Genomic DNA, 25,795 nt, shown 5'->3' on the forward strand with positions numbered 1-25,795 from the left:
TAATATTTTTATTTTTATCCAATAATATTTAATTGAATGAACAGAGAGAAGATGTCTTCTTTAGAAAGTATGTTACAACTGATAAGAGAAATTAAAACTGCCTAGTTATTATAATTAAAACATAAAAGGTTGGGCAGTTTTCTCAGTTGTGTTCCTTGTTGTACAAATGCAAATCCCTGCTTTTTGCCATGATGATCAACAAGGGATGCAACCCATTACCATTTACACAGCTGCAGTTTCTGTCACAGCATTACAGTAAACAGTAACCAGACTACTTACTTGAACTGATAAAATGGACTTTTGGGATAGATTTCTAGAAAGTGACAACCTTGACATTGTTTGGGGCAGTTAAGCTTGTAATTAAATGTATGCCTTGCATCTGTTATAGGTGACAGTCTTATGCTATGGTTGAATATTTATTGTACTGTATATATTTTTGAATGAAAACTACACACTGATCTGATTCTCTTAAGCAAGATGAAAATGGAAGCAACAGGGGTTGCCCAGAAATTCCATCTACCTTCCAACCATTTGACTCCTTGATCTGTATTGGAAATTCAAGGAGTGCTTCCTAGGTTCACCCTCATTCTCTTTTTCTTCTTTGTCTGTGTTTTCATCTCAGCTGCTGATCTCGTTTTGGGAACCCGGGGAGATTTCTTTTTGCTTCTCCTTAACTGTGAGCCTTTCCTCTTCGGTGAGGATGTTGCTGCCTTGGACGCATGCAGAGTCTTCTCCTTTTGTGCCTTGGACTCCTGGGCCTTGGGGAGCTGTGGCATTTGCTGCTTTTTATCAGCCTTAACTGGCTTTTCTGGCTTATGTTTGGTTGAGTCTTTGCGAGATGCAGGCTTTCTAGAAGTTGGGGGTGATTCAGTGGAGTTAAGGCCTGTTCTGGGAGACTGGGTTGTCGTAAGACGTTCTTTGAGCACTTCAAGGACAGTCTCTGTGAGAAGATTGCCCCCCACAAAATATATATATATTGGTAAATTCACATGGCAAAGATCTTAGCTTGAAGCAGAATGGACAATGCATTTTAAAAAAATGTCCCCTGTTCGCCAGCACCTCCATTTCCAACCAGGAGTAGGACAGCAAAGTCATAAGAGGAGCCATACTGGATAGGAAAGCATTCTCTGCTGTGGCACCTTGATTGTGTAAGAACCTTATGATCCCCAGGATTATTTTTGCAACCCCCTGACCATTCCTAGACTGCTCTATAAGTCCCCAAAGCTTCCTGACAGTTGCTTTAAAGGTTATTCACAGTGTAAATAATCCTAGTAGAATGTGGGTTGAATCTGTATTGTTAAGATGAATTTTGAACGTATCTAGTTAACTTTTTTCAGGGGGGCTACCAACCCCCTCCCCTCCCACAAAACCCTGGATAATTGATCTTGGATTGTTTGTCTGTTTGTTTGGCCGAGATTTCCTAAAAGATTCACACCACTGGCTGTGTGAATAACCAGTGCAGATAGACTGAGGATAAAACTCTGCATGTCTTGAACGTGTTTTGAACACATCCACATTATTGACTCCATCTTTATTCTCAGTGCTGACACGTGTGGGCAACATTACTCATAGAGATGTGCATAAATGTGGTTTCGATTTAAAAAAATAGTGTGAACAGCGAATCAGGAATACGTGAGTGAGATTATTTGCATACTCGCCTTGCTAAGCAAAATGTATAGATAGCCTCCTAGGGCAGTGGTTCTCAACCTTCCTAATGCCGCAACCCTTTAATACAGTTCCTCATGTTGTGGTGACCCCCAACCATACAATTATTTTCATCACTACATGTAAATGTGTGTTTTTTGATAGTCTTAGGCGACCCCTGTGAAACCACTGTCCTAGGGTCATGTCTGGATTGACACTCCAGTCCTTTCAGAATCTGTATAAAGTGTTTACCCAGGCATTTCATTTTTAAAAAATAAATACAATTTAAAGTTAAAAGTAAAAAAAAAAGTTAAAAAGAAGAAGAAGAAGAAGAAGAAGAAGAAGAAGAAGAAGAAGAAGAAGAAGAAGAAGAAGAAGGACACAGCAACAGCAAGCCATAGTGGTTGCAAGGCAAAAGGAGAATATTGGAATAAACTTTTCCAAAATTTCAAATACTGTAATCAGCAGAGGGTACATATGGAGAATCTTTTAAAAGAACAGTTTGCACAAGTGAGACCACACATTTACAAGTGCAGTTAGGGATAAGCTTTTCAAACAAAGCCTCTTTGTAGCCAGCCTTTAAGAGCAGCTGCTTTGGGGTCCCATTTCTATTCAAGCTGCTGGAAATAGCATTTTAACCCAAGCTTTATGACTGGGGTGGAAAACATGGGGTCCACTCATGATGTGAGGCCCCTGGAGGTCCTAGAGAGCCCTTTAAGGCCCCAGGAAAGTTCAGTCTCTCCAAACATTTTCAAAACGGCAGAAAAAGGTGATTTCTGACTAAAATAATGACTCCAGGGAATGCAATTTTGCAGGGAGCACCGAGATGAGACATTTCTGGTGACCACTTCCAGTTAATTTTAGAAAGTATTTTGGCTGTTTTATCAGTGTCCGGGCAATTTTTATGGGCAAAGCCACCTGCTCTAAAAGCTCTTGGTGGCTTTTTTATGGTCTTTGGAAATTGGAGGGGGGAAATACATCTGCCCCTCCTAAGAATGGTATGTAAGCCATGCACCATACAATTCCCACCCACTGTATAATGAATTATATTTAGGACCCTTTGTAGCGAATTTTCCTTTTGCCTACCTGTCTGGCTCAGATAAATATAACCAAGAATAAGTAAATGTATTATTTTATTTATTTAATGTATTTGGGTGTAAATGTTTTTACGTTCCAATTGAAAAGGGAAATGTGGTGAAAAGAGCCAAGAGACTGGATATCTTTATCTGCTATGGATATCAGCCTTGTGTGCTTCTAGCTACCTGTAATCTTAACTGCCTATACGTTTGTTAGTATAAAACTTTAATAAATGAAGAACAAGAACCTCTTTAAATGCCTTTATAAAACTCTGCAGTAAAGCCATCTAGACCAGGTTTTCCCTTTCCATTCCTTTTCCACAGTGGAGCTGTTTGTCCAGACATTTAAAGGTCAGCAGTTCCATTTATTGTATTGTTTCTTTTATTGTATTGTCTACCTCTTACCTATATTTGTTGATTTCATCTTATATTTTCATTACATTTTGTATTTATAAAAAGTATTAATTGTGCATCAGTCTGGTATCCATAAGGATGAAAGACCGTGTATAAATTATTAGAATAAATAACGAACAGATCCTTCCTTTTGGTGTGTTTTCATATTTGTACAACATAATCAAAACAAAAAAATAAAAAACCCTCCTCTGCTGACTTACTTGTGTGTGGGGTGAATGGGATTCGCTTGCTCTTTGTTTTCACTGGAACAGGCTTCTGTTTACACTTCCCTGGTGGAGCTCTCCTAGAAAACAGGTTCAGTCACAAATATCATATGTGGACATCTGAGAGTTGGTGAGGGATTTGGTTTCTTTCAGACCCACTCTTTCTAGATCTAGCTCATATACACTGACCTTTCTGTTAAATCATGAAGCTCTGATGGGAGAAGAAAGGCAAAAAACCTGAAGGAACTTTCTCTCTTAAATCTCATAGGTAGCCTTCTTGATATAATAGTGACCCATATCTCTAGTACTCACAATTTTAATTCAAGTGAAAGGTAAGTAATAGTCATTCTGTGTGTTATATCTTCCCCACTGCTGCCAAATGCTGTCTCATGTGCCACATACTTCACTTCTTTTGCAGCATAACCTAGTTTTAATTACTTATATAACCACAGGGTATGTAAGGCCTACTAAGATATGCTTCGCACCACAAGCCAACACCTTGGAGCATTTGGTGTAAAAAAAATACTAAAATGAAATTTTTCCAGACACTTTTGAGTAACAAGGCAGCCAAGAGTTACTCTTAAAAATTGATAGCTAATGTGGGTGGATAGCTAATTGGTTTTTAAAGTAACTTTCCATGTTCTGATATATTTCAGTTGCTCTACTTGTGGGCACAGCTGCATATGATACATGTCAGCTGTGCATTCTGGAGTAAGAAACCTGGGCCCTCCAGGTAAACCTCACCTCCCAGAAGGCTCAAACAGCATTTCCAATGGTAAGGGAATAAGGAAAGTGTAGTCCAAAACTCCTTGAAAACCAAATATGCCTTAGTCCTGGGACAGAGCCATCTACCATGCAGGGAAGTAATGCCATAAATACAGGCTATATTTATCTCCTGGGTTATTTCCTGTACTAGGAAAGCCTCAGTATTTCTCTGAAAGATGAGAGCAGTGTTTCCTTATTTTATGCTCTGAATAACGCTTCATACATTAGTCTTTTGGATATCCGCTGACAAAAAGAAATACAAAAATAGAGGATATGAAATATGATTTGTTCTTGATGTTTGTAATGTGGCTGCAGTTACTTGGAACCTCTAACTCTTTAACTTCTGTCAACAGCTTTCATGTTTGTACTAGACTTGTTCTTGAATTTCAGCCGAATTCTATGCTCTGTCTCAACTTTAAAATAAATAAAAACCAAAATAAGTGCCACACAAAGATGCATTTTCATCTGTTTTCCAGACTGTGGATCACTGAAGGTACCCTGAAGGTACACTTGAGCCAACTTTCCTTGAGCATGAGAAAAGACAGGGTTCCCCATTGCAGCCTTTTTGAACTTTCACCTTTCACATGTACCATACCGGCTGGATGTGATGGGAATTAGAATAATTTGGCAAGGCTGACTGGCTATATATGTACAAACAGGCATAAGGAAAATAAGGATTGCTCAGAGTAAATGAAATGCAAAATAAGCATCTGTCCAAATCCTCCTCTAAATTTTGATGGGCCCTGGGCAGGTTTCCCTCAGTATCCACAAACTGATAAACTGGTAAGACAAGTACTGGTAATAAGTGGAAGCAGTGGTCATGGACATAGAGGAGAGATAGAGCTTTAGGTGTAGCCATTCCTATTATCCTCCCTTGCCATATAGGAATACTCTCATGCTCCACAGTAATCCTAACTTTTGCTTTTGTAACCACTATAATAATAATAATAATAATAATAATAATAATAATAATAAATTTATATCCTTTCCCTTTGAGGTCAATCGGGGCGGCTTAACAACAATAAAATACAATACATTGTACATCAAAATTCCCTCCCCCCTTAAAAAATTATTAAATCAATTATAATTAAAACCAACAAATTAAACAACATTAACACATACACATTATTACAAGACAAAAACAAAACAGAACAGAACAAAACAAAACAAATAAAACAGTAAACTACGGTGGCATATCCAAGGAGGACCTTGGGGATTCTCATGAGAAGAGGGTTCCTGAGGCCAGGGTTATCTATCCCAGAAAGGCCTGCCAGAAGAGATCTGTCTTGACAGTCTTTTTAAAGCTGTCTAAAGATCTCAATTGACGGATCTCGTCTGGCAGGTCGTTCCATAATCTGGGGGCGACAACAGAAAAAGCCCTCCGGGAGGTCGGCAAAAGCCTAGATCTTTGAGGCTGTAGCAAATTCCTCCCAGAGGACCGGAGTGTGAGGGGAGGATTATATGGGAGGAGGCGGTCCCTGGGATAGTTTGGACCCAAGCCATTTAGGGCTCTAAAGGTGATAACCAACACCTTGTACTGGTCCTGGAAACTAATAGGCAGCCAGTGGAGGGACTTTCATACTGGAATAATATGGTCTTTCCTTGAGGTTCCTGACGCTACTCTGGCTGCCATGTTCTGCACTAATTGCAGTTTCCGACTCAAGCACAAGGGTAGCCCCATGTAGAGCGCATTACAGAAATCTAGACATGAGGTTACCAGCGCGTGTACAACAGTCTCGAGATCCCTTACTTCCAGAAAAGGGCACAGTTGGCGTATCAGCTGAAGCTGATAACAGGCGCTCTTGATTGTTGCATTTACAGTGGTGCCTCGGGTTACGAAATTAATTCGTTCCGCGGCCGCTTTCGTAACCCGAAAAGCCTTTGTAAGCCGAATTGCCATAGGCGCTAATGGGGAAAAGCCGCGTTTCGTGCGAAAAAGCCGAAAAAAGCACCAAAATTTTTCTTCGTATCCCGAAAAAACATTCGTAACCCGGAACAATGATTTCCTATGGGATTTTTTCGTATCCCGAAAATTTCGTAACCTGGGTATTTCGTATCCCGAGGTACCACTGTACCTGATTTATCATTAGGAGCAACGAATCAAGGAGCACCCCCAGACTGCGAACACAGTCACTAGAGGAGAGTGTGACCCCATCCAGGACTGGAGGTTGCAATCCAATTCTTGGTTTCGGGGCCGCTACCGTGAGCACCTCTGTCTTGTCCGGATTCAGTTTCAATCTGTTTTTCCTCATCCAGCCCATACTGCTTGGAGACATTCATTGAGAGAGGAGATGCCATTAGAATTCGAGGCCGACGAACGAGACACAGAGAAATAGATCTGGGTGTCATCAATGTACTGATAACACCCAGCTCCATAACTCGGAATAATCTCACCCAGTGGCTTCATATAGATGTTAAATAATATCGGGGACAGTATAGCACCCTGTGGAACCCCACACTTGAGCTCCCTTTTATTGGAACAGCTGTCCCCGAGCAGCATCCTCTGGGACCTGCCCGAGAGGAAGGACTGGAACCACTGCAATGCAGTGCTTCTAATACCCAACCCCCTCAGGCGGTCCAAGAGGATGCCGTGATCTATTGTATTGAAAGCCACTGAGAGGTCTAGGAGCACCAACAGGGTCACACTGCCCCTGTCGATGCTCAGACGCAGATCGTCGGTCAAGGCAACCATGGCAGTCTCAACCCCAAAGCCTGTCCTGAAGCCAGTTTGAAATGGGTCTAGATAATCAGTTTCATCCAAGACAGCTTGGAGTTGAAGAGCAACCGCCCTCTCAATCACCTTGCTCAAAAATGGTAGTAAAGAGACTGGCCTGTAATTATTCATATCCAGGGGGTCAAGGGAAGGTTTTTTCAGAAGCGGCCTAACAGCCGCTTCCTTCAAACAGGATGGACTATGTCCTTCTCTGAAAAGCGCATTGATGATATCCATAAGGAACGTCCTCAATGCATCCTCCCCGGACGGCCAGCCATGATGGGCAAGGGTCGAGAGGGCAAGTTGTTTTCCTCACCCTACCAAGGAGCACTATGCATTATTGGTTTGACCCAGTGGATGGGGAAGTCCTAGGGAAGGAGCTGTACCTGCTAGCTGAATTCAGAAAGAGAAGGATTACATCTAATTTGGTTTTTTTAAAATTATTATTATGGCTTTAAGACTGCATCCAACTGTTGCAATACTATGAGCAGGACAGACAGAAGAGTCTTTCAATCAAGTCTTGCACATTAGATGCATAAAACTTTTTGAACAATGCCTATGTTTCAAATGTAATATACAATCTGTGGTATTGTATATAAATATATATGAGAGAGAGAGAGAGAGAGAGAGAGAGAGTGACTTAAAATTGTGATGCTGTTTGCAATATTTAATTATAGTAACCCAGAAAGAGGTACTCTCTGTGCACTGCATGCAGGCCATCTTACTCCCAGAATCCCATAGCAAATAGTCATGTTGATTGGAGAATTCTGCTAATTGTAGTCCAAAAAATAACTGACAACAACAGCTTCTCTCTGTTGAAGGACACAATGTAGTGATTCATAAGAAAGATTGGGATTGAATCAAGCAAGGCATAAATGTTAATTGTAATTCAAAATGGCAGAATCCATTGGCATAGGTCCAATGTGAAATGTACATTTCAGCCTTGACTTGATAAATGAACTAATAGTGGGATCCTATACATGTCTACTCAAAGTTAAGTAGACATCAAGCTCCATGGTGCTTATTTCCCAAGGTTGCTGGTACAGGATTGCAGCCTAAGGCCCAATAAGCTCCAAGTAGTCCATTTCCATTGAGTCAATGGAATGCACACAATCACAGATACAAAGTTTCTCTTGATTCAGTAATTCTACTCTTGTTCATACTGACAATTGGGTTTAGCCTAAGTGTTATTCCAATAAATAAATCATTATGCTGTGAAAGAATAATGTAACAATTTTCTGAACATACTTAGTTCCGTGTACATGGGTGGTTCTTGTTGCTTTTCTTTTCTTTTTGAAGAAACACTACAGTGTAGTTAGAGTTTTGGAGTAGGTTTCAGGAGACCCAGGTGCAAATCCCAACTAAGCCAGGAAGTTCACTGAGTGTCACTAGGCCACCTATCAACATTCAGCCTAATCTGCCTAATAGGAATATCATGAATACTAAGGAATACTATGAGTACCAACCTTGCAGGATCCACAAATTTGTAAATTGAACCATGTGGAGCATAGGCACTGGGGTAAGATGTAGCCATAAAATATAGTTCACCTGGAGGCAATAGAAGAAGAAAGAATGATTTCAGGCAAAACTTCAATCAATAGTTGAGTAGGTTGCATTTCCTCTACCTCAGAGGTAGGCAAAGTATCACTCTCCAAGAGTGTTTTTGTAGCCCTTGATTCTTCCAAACTTCCTGGACCACCTTTTTTCTGCACCCCTCTCCCACTGCATTCTCTTCTGGAAGCCTCCAGGAGCAGTAATTCCCTCTTGGAATAGGTTGCAACTCCCAACATCACCCCCACACACACACACACACACACACACACTGTTTACCATTTAACAATACCAATTTTTCAAAACCCATAGTCTACCTCAGGTTTTGTTTTTCTCGTTTTTGGCATGGTTTGGCCTCAGAACATTGGTTCTCTGACCAACCCTGTTGCCCAACTCTTTTCTATATCATCAAGGCTGGCACAAGTTGTAAACTCCCAGGTAAATGCAGCCATGTTTTATAACCTGCAAAGCATCTATTTCTTTGACATTCTATTGTTTCTACAGTTTCAGGCAAACATAAAAACAGAAGCCTTACACAACTTGTGGTAGGGCAATTTATATGCCTGGTAAATTGTATTTGGTTTGATAGGATTTAGGCTGAGCAGACCTGATGTGATATGCACATTAGAAGAGCCTGCATGCCAGTGTGGTACACTGAGTAATGAACTAAGACTCTGGGACAGCAGAGTTTGAATCCCCACTCAGTCATAGAAACCAACAGGATGACCTTGGACAAGTCACATTCTCAGCCTTAATGGCATATCTCCTCTGAATAAATCTTGCCAAGAAAACCCTATGATACATTTGCCTTATGTCAGAGTTGACTTGAAGGCACATAACAGTAACAAATGACTTGACCAATGGTCCACTAGGTTCAGTCTCCAGCATCCCACCATCACCAGCTAGATGTTTCTAGGATATCTACATGTGGGTCCTGAGACAATAGTTCTTGCCCATCATTTCTCCCAAGAACTAGTATTTAGTTGCATAACCATGGTGGACATAGGCACGGTGGGCATTGCAAGATATGGTGAAGGGAGCTGTCCTCTGTTACGATTTCCATAAAAATATTTCCTCACCACCACCACCATGCAGCAATGAGTGAGAGAGAGCCTCCCACTGGCATCAATGGGAAGTTCTCCCCCCAGTTGGGTGCGAAGGCAATATTTAATGAAATCGCAATATGGGAGGGAAACCTTACCTTCCTCCGTTCGCGCATGTTGTAATGCCAAAGACTATCCCACTTACCTCCACACTTATTGTATATACTCAACCATAAGTCAACCTCATGTATAACTCGAGGGCAGGTTTTGGGGCCAAAATTATGGATTTTGCCATGACCCATGGATAAGTTGAGGGTAAAACTTGGAGGCTCCTTCAGTGTGTGTATGTGTGCATGTGGCAAGAGGGACTCTAACTGAGACTTTTTGCTTCAGAGTTTCAGCTTTTGTTTCAACTTTCACTGAAACAGCAGCAGCGTAGGCAGGAGAGCAACTCTGTTAGTTTAACAGCAATCAATCACCCAGGACTCTTTCTGCTTGGCTCAAGAGAGAATGACACTGCTCTCTGCACAACATGAGGAAATATGAAAGAGCTGCTATCACATTACCATACTGACCTGTAAATAAGTGGACTTTGGATTTTGGGGTCAATTTTTGGACATAATTTTTTTTACTTATAGACGAGTATATACAGTATTTACATTTAGGAGAAAAACAAGAGTTGATTGTTAATTATCACACCACTGGTGTCATAATAAATAGGCTTGGAAATACTGTTTAATAATTTACTAAGTTCTTCTGGGTTTTTGTTTTGTTTTGTTTAAAAGAAAGAACCACCACCATAAAGCTATACTGCTTGCAGTAGGGCTGCTATTACAATCTTCTCCATCAAACAATTTCATTAAGCAAAGAGACGGAGCAGCAAACATTACCTGCTTCATCCTCAGCAAAGGAGATAACATATTTGCTATAAGAGCTGACCAGCCCTGGAAAAGCACAGGCTACAGTGCTGCCAATGCAAATGTCTTGTTTCTTCCATTTGTTTGTTCTTTCGTCTTCCTGCAAAGCCATAAGTCGACTGGATGAAAAAACAAAATCTTATGTTTCATGGTTTCATAGTTCCATGGAGCTTAAGCATGAGGGGGAAAATGTTGCTGATACATGCCTAGGAAGGAAATGAAGATGGATCCCTCCCCGGCCTCTATCTTAACGTCCTTCAGCAGAAGTAAGCTTGATCAACAGTGGCTCTAACATATATATTTTTTACTAATTCTCATTGCTAGAAAATGTTTAAAGTCCTGCACCCTATTCCACTACCCTGGGGTAAGAAACCTATGCCGCTCCCATATCCCTGATTGCTTACTCTAGTAAATTGGAGTTGGTGTTCATCAACAACTGGAGCTCCAGTGATTCTCTGTCCTTGCCCTACCCTATTATCCACTGACTCAGGTCTTCCCTCCTCAGTATTTTCTGCCTCCTACAACCCTAAAGGCACAAAATCCCATCTGATCTTGGAAGCTAAGCAGGGTTATTCCTGATGGGAAACTACCAATGAATACCCAGTGCTGTAGGCAATATTTCAGAGAAGAAACTGGCAAAACCACCTCTGACTATTCCTTGACTAAGAATACACTGGTGCCTCGGGATACGAAATGATCGGGTTACGAAATTTCCGGGATACGAAAAAGTTGGATTGGCAAAAACTGTTTCGGGTTACGAAATATTTTTCGGGTTACGAAATTCATTTCGGCGCGAAATTCAAATGCTGCAAAGTGCAGCTATAGGCTTTCCAGTGCTAACGGAAAGCCTTTTCGGGTTACGAAATTTTCGGGTTACGAAAGGAATGGCGGAACGAATTAATTTCGTAACCCGAGGCACCAGTGTACACTATAAAATTCATGGAGTCACAATAAATTTGCAAGCACCTTGAAGGTGAATGTGCGTGCCTGTGTATGTGCGCACCTACACACACACACCGAGTATTGGATGATGTCTTTCTAGAACATCTAGAAAGGAGAGATGTAGTAGTGATGGGTGACTTCAACTATCCTGATATTTGCTGGAAGTCAAACTCAGCAAAATGCTCAACGTCTAGCAAATTCCTCACTTGCCTTGGAGACAATTTCATTGTCCAAAAGGTGGAAGAGGCAACAAGGGGATCAGCTATTTTGAATCTGATCCTAACCAACAGGGATGACCTAGTTAATGGAGTGCAAGGGGTGGGATCCTTAGGTGGAAATGACCATGTTTTCCTGGAGTTTGTTATACAGTGGAAAGGAGAAGCCAGGCATAGTCAGACATGCATTCTAGATTTTAGGAAAGCTGATTTTAGTAAACTTAGAGAAATACTGGGGGTGATCCCATGGTCAGGAATACTAAAAGAGAAGGGAGTTCAAGATGGATGGGAGTTTCTTAAAACGGAGATACTGAAGGCATAATTTCAAACAGTTCCAATGAGGAAGAAAAATTGGAGATGTCTCAAGAAACCAGGATGGATGACTAAGGCCCGTTCCACACAGGCATAAAGTACGTCCCCAGGATGTACTAGGGTTAGGAAAGGGCATGCTTTACGCATGCCCCTAACCATAGTACGTCCTGGGGATGTACAAAATGGCGGCACCCGTTCTACGCGAGTGCATCATTCGTGCCTTGTGCCATCATTAGCACACCGCAACAAGAAGCACCATTTTGGTGCTTCTTTTTTGTGGCGTCGGGGAGCCTCACAGTTTGGCCGCTGGGGCTCCTTGTCGCCGTTAATGGTGGCGGCGGCAGACCACCAACTTTCAGGCAGTCTGTAACGCACCTAAGGAACTTTCAACTGAGCTAGGTTTTAAACGGAACATATATAAGAAATGGAAAAACGGGGAAATCACCAAAGAGGAATTCAAACAAATAGCGAACACATGTAGGGATAAAGTCAGAAAAGCTAAAGCACAGAATGAACTCAGGCTTGCTAGAGAGGTTAAGAACAACAAAAAGGGCTTTTTTGGATATGTCTGCAACAAAAGGAAGAAGAAGGAAACGGTAGGGCCACTGCGTGGAGAAGATGGCAAAATGCTAACAGAAGACAGAGAAAAGGCAGAAATACTCAACACCTTCTTTGCCTCAGTCTTCTCAGAAAAGGAAAAAGGAACTCAATCTGAGGATAATGGAGCAGAGGACAGAATAGGGGAATTTCAGCACAGAATAAGTAAGGAGATAGTACAGGAATATCTGGTTAATCTAAACGAATATAAGTCTCCAGGACCAGATGAACTACATCCAAGGGTATTAAAAGAACTGGCAAATGTAATATCAGAGCCATTGGCAATAATCTTTGAGAACTCCTGGAGAACAGGAAACGTCCCAGCAGACTGGAGGAAGGCAAATGTTGTCCCCATCTTCAAAAAGGGAAAAAAAGAGGATCCCAGCAATTATCATCCAGTTAGTCTGACATTATACCAGGAAAGATTCTAGAGCAGATCATTAAACAGAGAATCTATGAACATCTAGAAAGCAATGCCATAATCACAAAAAGTCAACAAGGGTTTCAGAGAAAGAAGTCATGCCAGACAAATCTAATCTCTTTTTTTGATCAAATTACCAGCTTGGTAGATGAAGGGAATGCTGTGGATATCTTAATTTCAGTAAGGCCTTTGACAGGGTTGCTCATGACATTCTTGCAAACAAGCTAGTGAAATGTGGGCTAGGCAAGGCAACTGTTACATGGATTAGTAATTGGTTGACTGGCCAAACCCAAAGGGTGCTCAATGATGGCTTCTTTTCATCCTGGAGAGAGGTGACCAGTGGGGTCTCACAGGACTCTGTACTGGGCCCAGTGCTATTCAACATCTTTATCAAGGACTTGGATGTAAGAATTGGGGGCATACTTTTCAAATTTTCAGATGACACCAAACTAGGAGAAGTGGGTAATACTCCAGAGGACAGGATCAAAATTCAAAATGACCTTAATAGATTAGAATGCTGGGCCAAAGCTAACAAAATAAATTTGAACACGGAGAAATGTAAGGTACTGCACTTAGGGTGAAAAAATGAAATGAACAGATATAGAATGAGTGACATCTGGCTGAACTAAACTATGTGTGAAAGGGATCTGGGAGTCCAAGAAAATCACAAATTGAACATGAATCAACAGTGCATTGCAGCAGCTAAAAAAAGCCAATGCAATTTTAAGCTGCATCAATAGAAGTATAGTGTCTAGATCAAGGGAAGTAATAATGCCACTCTATTCTGCTCTAGTCAGCCCCCACCTGGAATATTGTGTCCAGTTCTGGATACCACAATTCAAAAAGGATGTTGAGAAACTGGAATGTGTCCAAGGAGGGCGACTAAAGTGGTGAAGGGTCTGGAAACTATGTCCTATGAGGAACGACTTAGGGAGCTGATTTTAGTAAACTTAGAAAAGTTTAGCCTGGAGAAGAGAAGATTAAGAGGTGATATGATAGCCTTGTTTAAGTACTTGAAGGGATGTCACATTGAGGAGTGAGCTAGCTTGTTTTCTGCTGCTCCAGAGATTAGGACCTGGAGCAATGGATGCAAGCTCCAGGAAAAGATTCCACCTCAACATTAGGAGGAACTTCCTGACAGTAAGGGCTGTTCGACAGTGGAACACACTCCATCGGAGTGTAGTGGAGTCTCCTTCCTTGGAGGTCTTTGTTAAACAGAGACTGGATGGCCATCTGTCGGGGATGAGATTGGTTGAGATTTCCTGCATGGCAGGGGGTTGGACTGGATGGCCCTTGTGGTCTCTTCCAACTCTATGATTCTATGATTCTTTAACTAGACCAGCTACTTAACAATTTCTCATCCAGCAGGGTCCCTGAAACCCTATGGTTCCATGAGAAGATGCTAAAAGTTCTGGGTGAGATCATGACTAAGTGGGAGGAGCAATACTTTTTTGTATTGTAGATACAATAAATTTTATGCAGAGGTCCCTTAGGGCTGAATATTTTTTCAAGGGTTTCCTCCACGGTAAAAAAGTTTTAAAAGGTAGAACTACATCAAATCTGCCTGCACACTGAGGTCATTCACTCTCTAATAACTCCCAGTATCTTATAAAAGAGCTACCTGAGTATCTGCACATGGAAGTACTCCCAGACACTCCCTGCTTTCCTACATGATCATTGTATAAATACCATAATTAGTTAATTAAGACCAAAGCTAGGGAATGTGGCTTAATTAAAGCAACCAAAAGCAGAAAAACAAGAGGCTTTAGGAGCAATATCACCAAGCCTATTTCTCTACTAGGCAATTGGTCTTCAAGCCCTGGTGGCGCAATGGTTAAATGCCTATACTCCAGCCACTCACTCACAAACCATAAGGTTGCGAGTTCAATACCAGCAAAAGGGCTCAAGCTCAACTCAGGCTTGCATCCTCCCAAGGTTGCAAAAATGAGTACCCAGATTGTTGAGGGCAATTAGCTTACACTTTGTAAACTGCTTAGGGAGCGCTTAAGTGCACTGATAAGCAGTATAGAAATGTACTTTCTTTTTCTATTGCTAAGTGTATCAAGACCCAATAATGAAAAGGTTGGCAATGTGGTATCCTCCAGATGCTTTGGTCTACAGCATTCATTAGAACCAGCCAGCATGGACAGTGAGTCAACCATTATGGGAATTGCAATCCAAAACATATATACAGGGGGCAGCAGGTTATCCCTGCACTACTGGGTTGTGGCACAAACATACTAATATAAAGTAATAACATTTCTTACAATCAGAGTTGGAAGAGACCACAAGGGCATCTAGTCCAACCCTCTGCCATGTGAAAATACACACTGAAAGCAGTTCCAACAGATGGAAATCCAGCCTCTGTTTAACAACCTCCAGCGAAGGAGACTCCACCACTCTGAGAAGCATGTTTCACTTTCAAACAGCTCTTACTGTCAGGAAGTTCCTTCTAGTGTTTAGGTGGAATTTCTTTTCCTGTAGCTTGAATCCACTATCTCCTAGTCTCTGTAGCTGCTGAAAACAAGCTTGCTCCATCTTTGGTATTCTCATCCCTTCAAATATTTCAACATGGCTATCATGTCACCTCTTAACCTTCTCTTCCCCAGGCTAAAAATACCGAGGTTGCTAAGACTCTCCTCATAGGAAATGGTTTCCAGACCTTTCACCATTTTAGTCACCCTCCTCTGGAAATGCTCCACTTTGTCCACATCCTTCTTGAATTGTGGGACCAGAACTGGACACAGTATTCCAGAACACAAAGCAGAATGGAGTGATACTATTACTTTCCTCGATCTACACACTATTTTCTGATAGATGCAGCCTTTCTTAGCTGCCTTGTCACATTGCTGACTCATATTCAGCCTTTGGTCCACTAAGACTCCTAGATCCCTTTTGCATGTACTGCTGTCAAATCAGGTGTCACCCAACCTATATCTGTGCATTTCATTTTTACTGTCCAGGTGTAGTATCCTACATTTCTTCCCACTGAAATTCATTTTAGGTTAGTTTTATGTTAGTTAGTTAATTTTTAGTTATGTTAGTTTTGGGCCAGCTTTCTAATCTGTTAAAGTCATTTTGAATTCTGCTCCTGTCCTCTGGGGTATTAGCTACCCCTCCTAATTTGTTGTCATCTGCATGTCCTCTATTCAAGAGGACTATCTATCCAAGGCATTGATTAAGATGCTGAATAGCACTGGGCTTAGGACAGAATCCTGTGACACCCCACTGTAACTTCTCTCCAGGATGAGGACCCATTGCTCAGCCCTTTGAGTTTGGTTGGTCAACCAATTACAAATCCACCTAATAGTCACACAATCTAGCCCACACTTTACTAGCTTTTTGGCAAAATGCACGCTTGGATTAAATATGGGTTTGAAAAAGTTGAAGGCTACATTGGTCTAGGCAGCCATCAGTAAAACCTACTAACAACATTTAAAAAAAGGCCTAATACTTAATTCTTGAAATTTGGTGGAAAGGACAGAATTTAACAAGTGTATAATGAAGGTAAAAAAAACCCTGAATTTCTGGAATTCATTGAAGGCCCCCCCCCAAAAAAAATTGACTGCACATCAGAACTCAGTATAACTTATTTAAATATAAATAGAACCAAATGTCTTCCTTACCCATTCATAAAATCACCAAAAATGTAGAGGCCATTGAGGTTTGGAGACTCACACCCTCTGTAGACATATCCTCCAGTGACTGATTTTCCCACAGAGTGTCCATAGGCAAATATCGGAAGTATATCATCTGTTGCAATAGAGAATACACAGTCTACTCTATTAAGACTGTTTGATGACCTAGAGATAGTGTGCAGAAATGAAGAGCTAGCAAACAAATCAGGAGAAGAGATCTTTATCCCCACTCCACCAAAAAAGGAGATTGTGCTTCAAGATATATATCATCTGCATTGACTATTCTAAGCAACCCTTTCCTCAGTCTCTCATACTGTTATTTCAGTCCATACAACACACAGTATATTAAAAAAAGAGGATGAGGCTTCTGGCTCTTTGATAGTTGAGTAAAAGAGAAAAGTGTTTTCATATGACTTGTATGTTAAAATCTGACATTTGCTAAACCTATTTTGCACCTGATATTTATTCCAGAGAACTCAAGGCCACCAGGACCATACAAAGTAAGGGGGGAAATATAAATTACATTGGTGAGAGTGTGGGGCGGAGAACTGCTGCTCTCCAGGTGTCTCTGGATTGCAATTCCAATAATCCATCACCATTGGCTATAGAGACTAGGGCTAATGGAAGTTGTAGTTCAAAACTATCTGAGGGGGGCACAGTTACCCATCCCTGCATTACACATTAACACATATAATTGGGGCAAGAAACTTTTTGGCCTCTCCAAATGTGTTAGGATTGAAAGTCTCACATTCCCTTACCACTTAGGGAGCTGGGGATGTTTAGCTTGGAGAAAAGAAGATTAAGAGGTGATATGATTGCCCTGTTTAAATATTTGAAAGGGTATCACATCGAGGAGGGAACAAGCTTGTTTTCTGCTGTTCCAGAGAACAGGACCAGGAACAATGGATCCAAGCTGCAGGAAAAGAGATTCCACCTCAACATTAGGAGGAACTTCCTGACAGTAAGGGCTGTTCGACAGTGGAACACACTTCCTAGGAGTGTAGTGGAGTCTCCTTCTTTGGAAGTCTTTAAATAGAGGCTGGATGGCTATCTGTCGGGGATGCTTTGATTTGGATTTCCTGCATGGCAAGGGGTTGGACTCGATGGCCCTTGTGGTCTCTTCCAACTCTATGGTTCTATGATTCTATGATTGTCCATGCCAGCTGGGGATACTGGGAGCTGATATCCAAAACATCTGGAGGGGCATATATAATGCCCCAGGCCCCTTGTCTGACTGTTTCCTTTTTAGCCATTTTCAGATGGTGTGGATTTTAAACATATCAAATGTGTGGAGAGGGAAATGCTTAATTCCTTTTCAGGCATGGTTTCCTCAATCCAAATCTCTCCCCACACTCATTTTTCAACTGTTCATTGGCTATCTGGAGAACTGGAGTGTATGTAATAATAGTATGTATTAAGTGCCTATACACTTCCCACATATGCACAAAGCTGTAAAAGAATTACAGGTGCAGTATAACAGCTGGCCAAATACTGTTACAAAGATGAGAGGTGGTTTCAAGGAACCAGTAAATCTTTTACCTAAGGATGAATTGTGACAAAGCTTGATGTCATAGCATTCAAAGCCTTCCTTAGCTCTCCAGCCATAGTTTCCACCTTTAACAATGATATCCACTTCTTCAAACTTGTTCTGGCCAACATCTCCACAGAATATTCTTCCCCTTCCTTTATGAGTGAGTGGGTCGCCTCTGTCCACCGAACACCGCCACATGTTCCTCACCCCATAGGCATAGACTTCTGGTAGAGCTTTAGGGTCAGAGGTAAAAGGATTGTCAGGGGGGATGCGGTAAGGCTTCCCATCGGAGCTTCTTCCATCCACATCTATTCGCAAAACTTTTCCTAATAAACTACTCCTGAGAGAGAAAAAATCAAGGCATAAGACCATTAATTTCATTAATTTATTTTTATTCTATTACATTTTATCATGAAAAAAGGACGTCAGGGCAGCTAAAAGGAAATTAAACTATAACAATTGTAAAATTAAGAACCAGTAAGCATCAAAACAATTTCAAAGGACAGGCTGAAGAAAAGATATGTCTTCAGACATTTCCTAAAAGCAGCAAAACTGAGAACTTGTCACAAATCTGATGGGAGCACATTCTCATGTGGGAGAATGATGAACAGCGACAAAGAAACAGAAGACACAGAGGGGTGAATGTTAAAAGGGCTTAAAGATGGATCATTTTGTTTAAACTGGCTTAGAGGTTTTTACCAAAATTACTATGGCTGACTAAAGGCTGCATGAGGCAAGACAAACCAACCCCAAACCAAAAAACAAAATAGCATCCTACTCCATATCCAGGATAAAGTTACACTGGCAGATAAATCATAGAATCATAGAGTTGGAAGAAACCCCAAGGACCATTCAGTCCAGTCCCCTGCCATGCAGGAATTCACAATCAAAGCATCCCCAACAGGTGGATTTCCAGCTTCTGTTTAAAAATCTCCAAAGGAGGAGACTCCGCCACACAGTATTCCCACTGTTGAACAGCTATCACTCTCAGGAAGTTCTTCCTGATGTTGTGGTGAAATCTCTTTTCTTGTAGTTTGAATCTTATTTCAACATGTCAACCAGCTCTACTTCACCTGAGGGAGTGAGCAAGCAGAAGATTCAGGGGAAATTGGAGTTGGGCACTATTGGCACTCCTAGTGTTAAGGACATTCTTGTCAATTGTTAAGAATTATAATAAAAGTTTGCCATTGTGCAGGGAGAAACCATGCACTATGAAGAGAGACTTAGGGAGCTGGGTATGTTTAGCCTGGAGAAGACATGGTTAAGAGGTGATATGATAGCCCTGTTCAAGTATTTGAATGGATGTCATATTGAGGATGGAGCAAGCCTGTTTTCTGTTGCTCCAGAGACTAGGACATGGAGCAATGGATGCAAACTAAAGAGATTCCATCTCAACATTAGGAAGAACTTCCTGATAGTAAAAGCTGTTTGACAGTGAAACGCACTCCCTCAGAGAGTGGTGGAGTCTCCTTCTTTGGTAGCTAATGGTGAGGGTTGTTGGGAATTACAATCCCAACACTTGGGGCCTTAAGCTATGTTTAATCACACTGGAAGATAGACTGAATATAAAGCAAATAAATACATCTGAAAAAACACTGGTTCATCATCTCTGATTTAAAAGCTTCACATCCCATCTTTGTGATAATACTGCAGCTTAAAGAACAGTTTTCTAAATAAATGCAGAGATGCAAAATAAAATAACTGAACAGAAATTGCTAAAAAGGAGCATGTAAAAAAATAATAACATAATTTGCTTTTGAAAACAAATCTAGCTGCTTCTTACATGTAACAAAAATGTATTTAAAAAGAACAAACAGTACTTGTGTGACTTACTTGTTCTGAGCATTCCCAAATCTACCAAAAGGGTCACCAGCTTTCCCTCCATCCCCTGTAAACAGGTACATGTAACCATCCAGGCCAAAAAGAATCTGTCCACCATTATGATTTGCAGCTGGTTCTTCGATCTCTAAGAGGGTCCTAAAGTGGAGGGGGGGAAACAATTCACAAAACATGGGGAAGTGAATGGGGTGGCGGACAGTTGCATCTTTTGGATGAATTTCAAGGCCTTTCTGAGTTCAAAAGCATATTACTCATTAAGCAGAACATCTTATCTGCATAATGTTTGATGTTTAACTTTTCCTAGACTAAGCAAAAAAGGTCCTTAACATTCCTTTGCTAATTCTGTCCTTTGGATGAAATGTATTGGCTGTCGTGAGTACATCACTGGCACCACAGCTTGTCCTCTCAGGAGATAAGACATGTCAGGACACTGTCTCTATTATCATGGGTGTATCAATGATTATGGGATGGACAATAAATTACAGGCTTGTTTCTGTTAAACTGTGAAGAAGTCATTGCCCTTCACAAGACTGTACATCCTGCAGTGCCAAGTCACAGCCAAAAAAGAGAAAGATTGTGGAATCACATCATTGCTGTATCTATGGGTCTGGAGTGTTTTCTGTGTAATATCCTTCTGCATCAGATCATTCCTGATGCACTGTGTCTAATGTACAGTGTACAATGGTACTTCCTTGTGCTTCCTTGTACATCTTCAGCAGTTAAGTATGCTTGAAGGAATATTTATAATAGGATCTCGGGAAGCTTCTTTATTAGAAACCATTGGTACAATGGGCTATAGACTCTAGAGCAAGGGTGGACAATTTCAAGGGCCTGAGGGAGCTGCATGTGGATTATTCTGCTCCTAATGGCAGGTCTCAGGGTGAGAGGGTCTGCAAAAGAGGATTAGTGTCTGCTTGATTAGTGCTCATTGTCTGCTGGGAAACCAGGGTACCAACTCCTTATATATACCCAAATCCTTTCCAGGCAATCATTCTCTGAAGATGCCAGCCACAGATGCTGGCGAAACGTCAGGAAGAAACTCTTCTACAACATGGCCACATACCCTGAAAAACCCACAAAAAACTATTCCTTTTATTTACTTTATTAATTCATTTTATTGATTATTATTAATCATTCAACTGACTTGGGTTCAAAACAGACTGCAGAAATAATCCAATTTGAGACTGCTTTAACTGTCCTGGATCAATCTAGGGAATTCTGGGAACTGTAATTTTGTGAGACATTTAGCCTTCTCTATCAGAAAGAGCTTTGGTGCCACAACAAACTACAATTTCCAGGATTCCCTAGCAGTTAGCCAGGGCAGTTAAAGTGGTCTCAAACTGGATTATTTCTGCAGTGTGTTTTGGACCTTTGTTGCCTCTCTTAAATTGCATGTGAACATGTGGGATGATGATATTACAAGGAAAGGCTCAAGATAGTTTATTATATATGATGATAATTCCAAGATTGTGCTCTGCTTCTTACAGTACATCTTGAAAATTGATATTTGAAACATGTTATTTGGAGTTCCATCATTGTGATTGTTCAAAGCACAGTAAAAATAAAATTAAAAAATCATAATTGCCCCCAATGCCCTCTAGGGGACGTGTTATAGTTTGTTATATTTGCGGGGGGGGGGGGGTACTTGGACCATTTTAGCCACAGGAAAGAAATTTTTAACAACAGGAACTGACCAGATGTCACTTTGTGTTTGAGAAAAAGACTGGTCAGTTCCTGCTGTTAAAAATGGCTTTCCTGTGGCTAAAATGGTCCAAGTATCCCCCCCCCCCCCAATAGCTTGGGAACTATGACCCTCAAGAGAAAAAAAAACACTACTCTGATCATCCATGATCTTTAGCCAGATGGCTGGGTCTAATGGGAAATTGAATTCAATACCATATAGACTTATGTTTCCCAATGCCTGGGTTGGATTTGTATTTCCTGTATTCCTGTATTTTAGTCTAAACCATGTAACAGAATGGTTATGAGGATAGAAATGGAAGATGTGCCTGAAACATTTGAAACAAAGCAGGAAACTATCTCAGCAAAGAAGTAAGCCATGGGATAAATGTTACCTTTCTGTGTTCGCATCAGCTTTGTTGATGTCTGATGCAGAGACTCTCAGTTCACTGATCCTGATCTTTTCCACCTTTTTCTTGTCCTGATAAGAGTAGTAAATGTAAAATTTCCCATTTTCTTTGTATTTGGGGTGGATGGCCATGCCCAGGAAACCTCTCTCATCCCCTACCCAGGGGGTTGCCAACACCAAGTTTTTAATGTCTAGAAAGGGCTCTTCTAGACGATTTCCATCTGGAAGAAAGACCCAGATGATGCCAACCTGCTCAGCTACAAACATGCGGTGGGTGTTGTCATTAGCATGCACCATCAGCACCGGATTCCTCAATCCATTGGCCACCTCTCGTAAGCACAGCTGAAGGCAGCCTTTCCTGTCTGCCACCACAGAGCCCAGGTTACGATTAAGATCTGTATTTTTCAGTACATCAGGAAAGCAATAGTCTTCATCCTGGATGTTGAGGAGGTTGCAGAAACGGGTCTTATTCTTCTCGCAGCATTCTTGGATGTGTTTGTCATCAGTAAGCAAAGTGATCGCAGAACGGCAATAGAGGTGGAACTCTGAGCAGTAGTCAAAGCAAAGACCAGGGAGGTTCCGAAGGGGTGTCTGAGGGTTTTCAGCATCATAAAGGTGAGCAGCATAAGGTGAGCATTCCTGTTAGGGGGTTAAAAACATTGTGTTAGCAGTGAAACTGACCCTGTGTGCTTGCTGTCTGGGCTTGTACATTTGCAGACAGAGCAGTAAAAGGACACCCCCAAGTAGACAATGCACTCCAAACTCTGTTCTTTTGTAAGCAGGGTAGGAATCCTTTGATCATCTGGATTTCAAACTACCAGAAACTCCAGCCAACATGGCTAGTAGGCTTGGGGAATTTGTAGTCCAAAATATCTGAAAGGCCAAAAGTTCTCCACTGTTGCAATAAAGGTTGTTGCAATAAGGGGAAATGTAGGAGGAATCAATGAGGTGAGTCCAGACTTAGTTGTGCTAATCATGTTGGCTAACTTAAACCAATTGAAACTCTAATCCAGTGTACACACAGGCAAAATATGTCACCCTCATGTAACTGAAAAGTCGTCAAGTAAATACTGTAGAAAGTTAGCTTTAAATTGTTAGATTTGAAAACATTAAACACTACATATTAAATATCAAGGAATTAGTTGATTTAGGGGCCATTCAGACTACCTTTTGCACCGAATTGTAACCTGGATTAAAAGTGGGAAGTTCCCACTGGCGCTGGTTTTTACACATCCGGATCAGGGTTTTGCACACCAGATCCAGGGCAAATGCCCCTTAGAGAGAATTTTCCGAAAGTGGGTTATTTCCTGTTTCCTTTTGGAATACAGTCGGCCCTTCTTATACACGGATTTTTTATACACGGATTTAAGCATACACGGTTTGAAAATGTTCCAAAAAAGTATAAATTTACCTTGATGTTCCATTTTTTATTAGGGACACCATTTTGCTATGTCATTATACTTAATGGGACTTGAGCATACACGGATTTTGTTATACAGTACATGGGGGATCTTGGAACCAAACCCCAGCGTATAACAAGGATCCACTGTACCAGTTTTTTCCCTGCTGCCGGAAAATGTGAACTTGGTCCTGGTCATGATCGAGTCAAGTTCAGGGGAGGGATTTAGGTCAGAGGGTGGGCTGTGGGTGGAACATGCCTCCCCTCTCGCACCAGCTTTTTGCAAGCGGCATTTTCTCTCTCTTTTTTGTAATTTTTATTTTTGACAGATTATGTGAATGCTTGTGCTACAGATTGATACATATTGATAGAATATGTATGCTTGTGCTACATTTCCCTTTTGTTTGCTTGCTGCCGGCACAGCATGTCACTTTACAAGTGGCATTTTTTAAAAATTATTGGTTTTTTGTGTGTGACAGAATATGTGAATGCTTGTACTACATGTTTTCCCTTTCAAATTTGGCAAATGGATACAATGTGTGAATGCTTGTGCTACATATGTGTGGGAAATGGAGGGAAAGCAGAGGATGCAAAGGAGAGGGAATCTGAAAGGACCCAAAGGCACTCAGCCCATGCACATACACACCTTGACAAGTTGACAGAATATGCGAACGCAGCTGCCAGTTGTTGTTTTTTAAAGGAGGGAGGAAAGCACCCATTCTGTTGGCCAATTGTTATAGGACATATCACCTTTGACAAAAGCGGAAGTGAATTTGACTGACAACAAAGCAGACTCCATTTTAAAGCGCTACTGCAAATGTGAACTTCAGAGGGGCAAATTGTATCAATCAAGGTAAAGGGTAGTGGGAACTTCTTTTCGGGGAGATTTGGTACCAGCTTACCAAATTCATCCCAGTTCTACCCAGGGCAAATTCCCCAGTGAGAATGGGGCCTTAGGTTAGAATCAAGAGAAAGGATAAAATAGAAATAACAATTATTCCAGGTAGGATTTTCTAAAAAGTATGGCTTAATAAAAATTGGAATCTCTGTTATGGAATAATGATCTTGAGTTTCCCAGAAATGCGTCTAAGGGTAGTTTTAAATGTCCCACAGTTCAGAATTCCTTGCAAAAGAAAACATGCTGCCAACCTCGTATTATATGCAAAAGAACCACATTCCAAGGTAGAAAGACCAAGAAGAGAATACTGTATCACAAGAAGAAAAGATCAGGACATTAGAGGGAGCTGATGTGAGAAGGTAGATCCAGGTTCCAGAACTCGGGCATTTGGTTTACCAACTTCATGGGAGCTACATAGACTGAAGTAAAAGGGCATGTGCCTTGTTTGTTTGGATCATCATCATCATCATCATCATCATCATCATCATCATCATCATCAATCATCATCATCATCATCATCATCATCCTGTTCTTCTTCCAAGGAACCTAGGGTAACATGTGTAGTTATGTTCTTCTTCTTTTTTCCCTCTGCATAATGACCCCATTAGAGAAAATTTGTATGGTTCTTATACAAACTTCCACACAGTGGCAACATGTTGAAAGGCAAAGTGCTGTGCTCACTTCAGGCTCCCACTGCCAAGATTCAACTGGCTTTTGTACCTAGAATGGCAGGAAAACAGGCATCCACTTATCCTTTGTCTTTACCAGGCAGTCAGAACCTTAGGCTCACCCAGAATGTAAAAGTCAAGGGTGTTGTTGACAAGGACTGGGGCTGCATCTGCACTACAGAATAATCTGGTTTGATACCACGTTAACTGTCATGGCTCAATGCTATGGAATTCTGGGAATGGTAGTTTGTTGGGGCACTTTATTTATTTATGGTATTTATACCCTGCCCTTCAGCCCTAATGGCTATCAGAGCGACTTACAATTATTATTTTTAATTAGATGGTTCCCTGCCCTCAGGCTTACAATCTAAAAGACACAACACAAAAGGAGAAGGGAATGGTGGTGGGAAAGGGGATGTGGGTCCAGTGGTTCTTCTCTCCCTCTGAGGCCTGAACCATGGCTGTTAGATTATTTGTGCAGTGTAAATGCAGCCTCAGTGACTGAGAGACAGCGCCTCTTTCTCTCAAAAGCTCCTGAATGATAAGAATGAATAAAGTATGGCTCTGCAAATGTGGGCCCCAAGGCTTCTTTTTGTGATCCCCACACTGCCATGAGTAATCTGGCCTGGTACAGACAGGCTACCTTTTGGGATGCAGCAAAGGTCAAGGGACACACATAGCTCTGCTTCCCAACAGGCTCCCAACTACCCATGTTCTGCTGCCTCAGGTTGCCACCTTAAACTGTCCACTGGCAGATATAAGAGTCATAAGTGAAACCATAGTTTATAGGCATCAAGCAGCATAAGGCAGCCACCTCAGGCAAGCGATATGGGTGTCATGGAAGGGCAGCAGGTTTTTAACTATGGGATTCTCTGCCTCCCATGCCACAATACGTTGGCTGGCTTTGGAAATGGTACACC

General features: G+C 41.3%; 1 protein-coding gene across 5 annotated transcripts in view; it reads right to left on the reverse strand.

Annotated features, from left to right (window-relative positions):
- Positions 1-25,795, reverse strand: part of LOC121928356 (HHIP-like protein 2) — a 72,026-nt gene continuing 46,231 nt past the window's right edge. For 3 of the 5 annotated variants that reach the window (XM_042462927.1, XM_042462952.1, XM_042462943.1), the window contains 8 exons: positions 21,897-22,549; positions 19,816-19,959; positions 17,991-18,322; positions 16,440-16,566; positions 10,300-10,445; positions 8,282-8,363; positions 3,335-3,417; positions 1-940 (listed from right to left, as the gene is read on the reverse strand). In XM_042462927.1, coding sequence (XP_042318861.1) covers positions 558-940; positions 3,335-3,417; positions 8,282-8,363; positions 10,300-10,445; positions 16,440-16,566; positions 17,991-18,322; positions 19,816-19,959; positions 21,897-22,549 — 1,950 coding nt within the window. In that variant the 3' untranslated portion in view covers positions 1-557. Of the gene's footprint in view, positions 941-3,334; positions 3,418-8,281; positions 8,364-10,299; positions 10,446-16,439; positions 16,567-17,990; positions 18,323-19,815; positions 19,960-21,896; positions 22,550-25,795 lie in introns of those variants that run through there. The other 2 variants (XR_006103493.1, XR_006103491.1) reach the window with 2 other exon arrangements.

This window comes from Sceloporus undulatus, chromosome 1 (assembly GCF_019175285.1).
Source record: "Sceloporus undulatus isolate JIND9_A2432 ecotype Alabama chromosome 1, SceUnd_v1.1, whole genome shotgun sequence".
NCBI lineage: Eukaryota > Metazoa > Chordata > Lepidosauria > Squamata > Phrynosomatidae > Sceloporus > Sceloporus undulatus.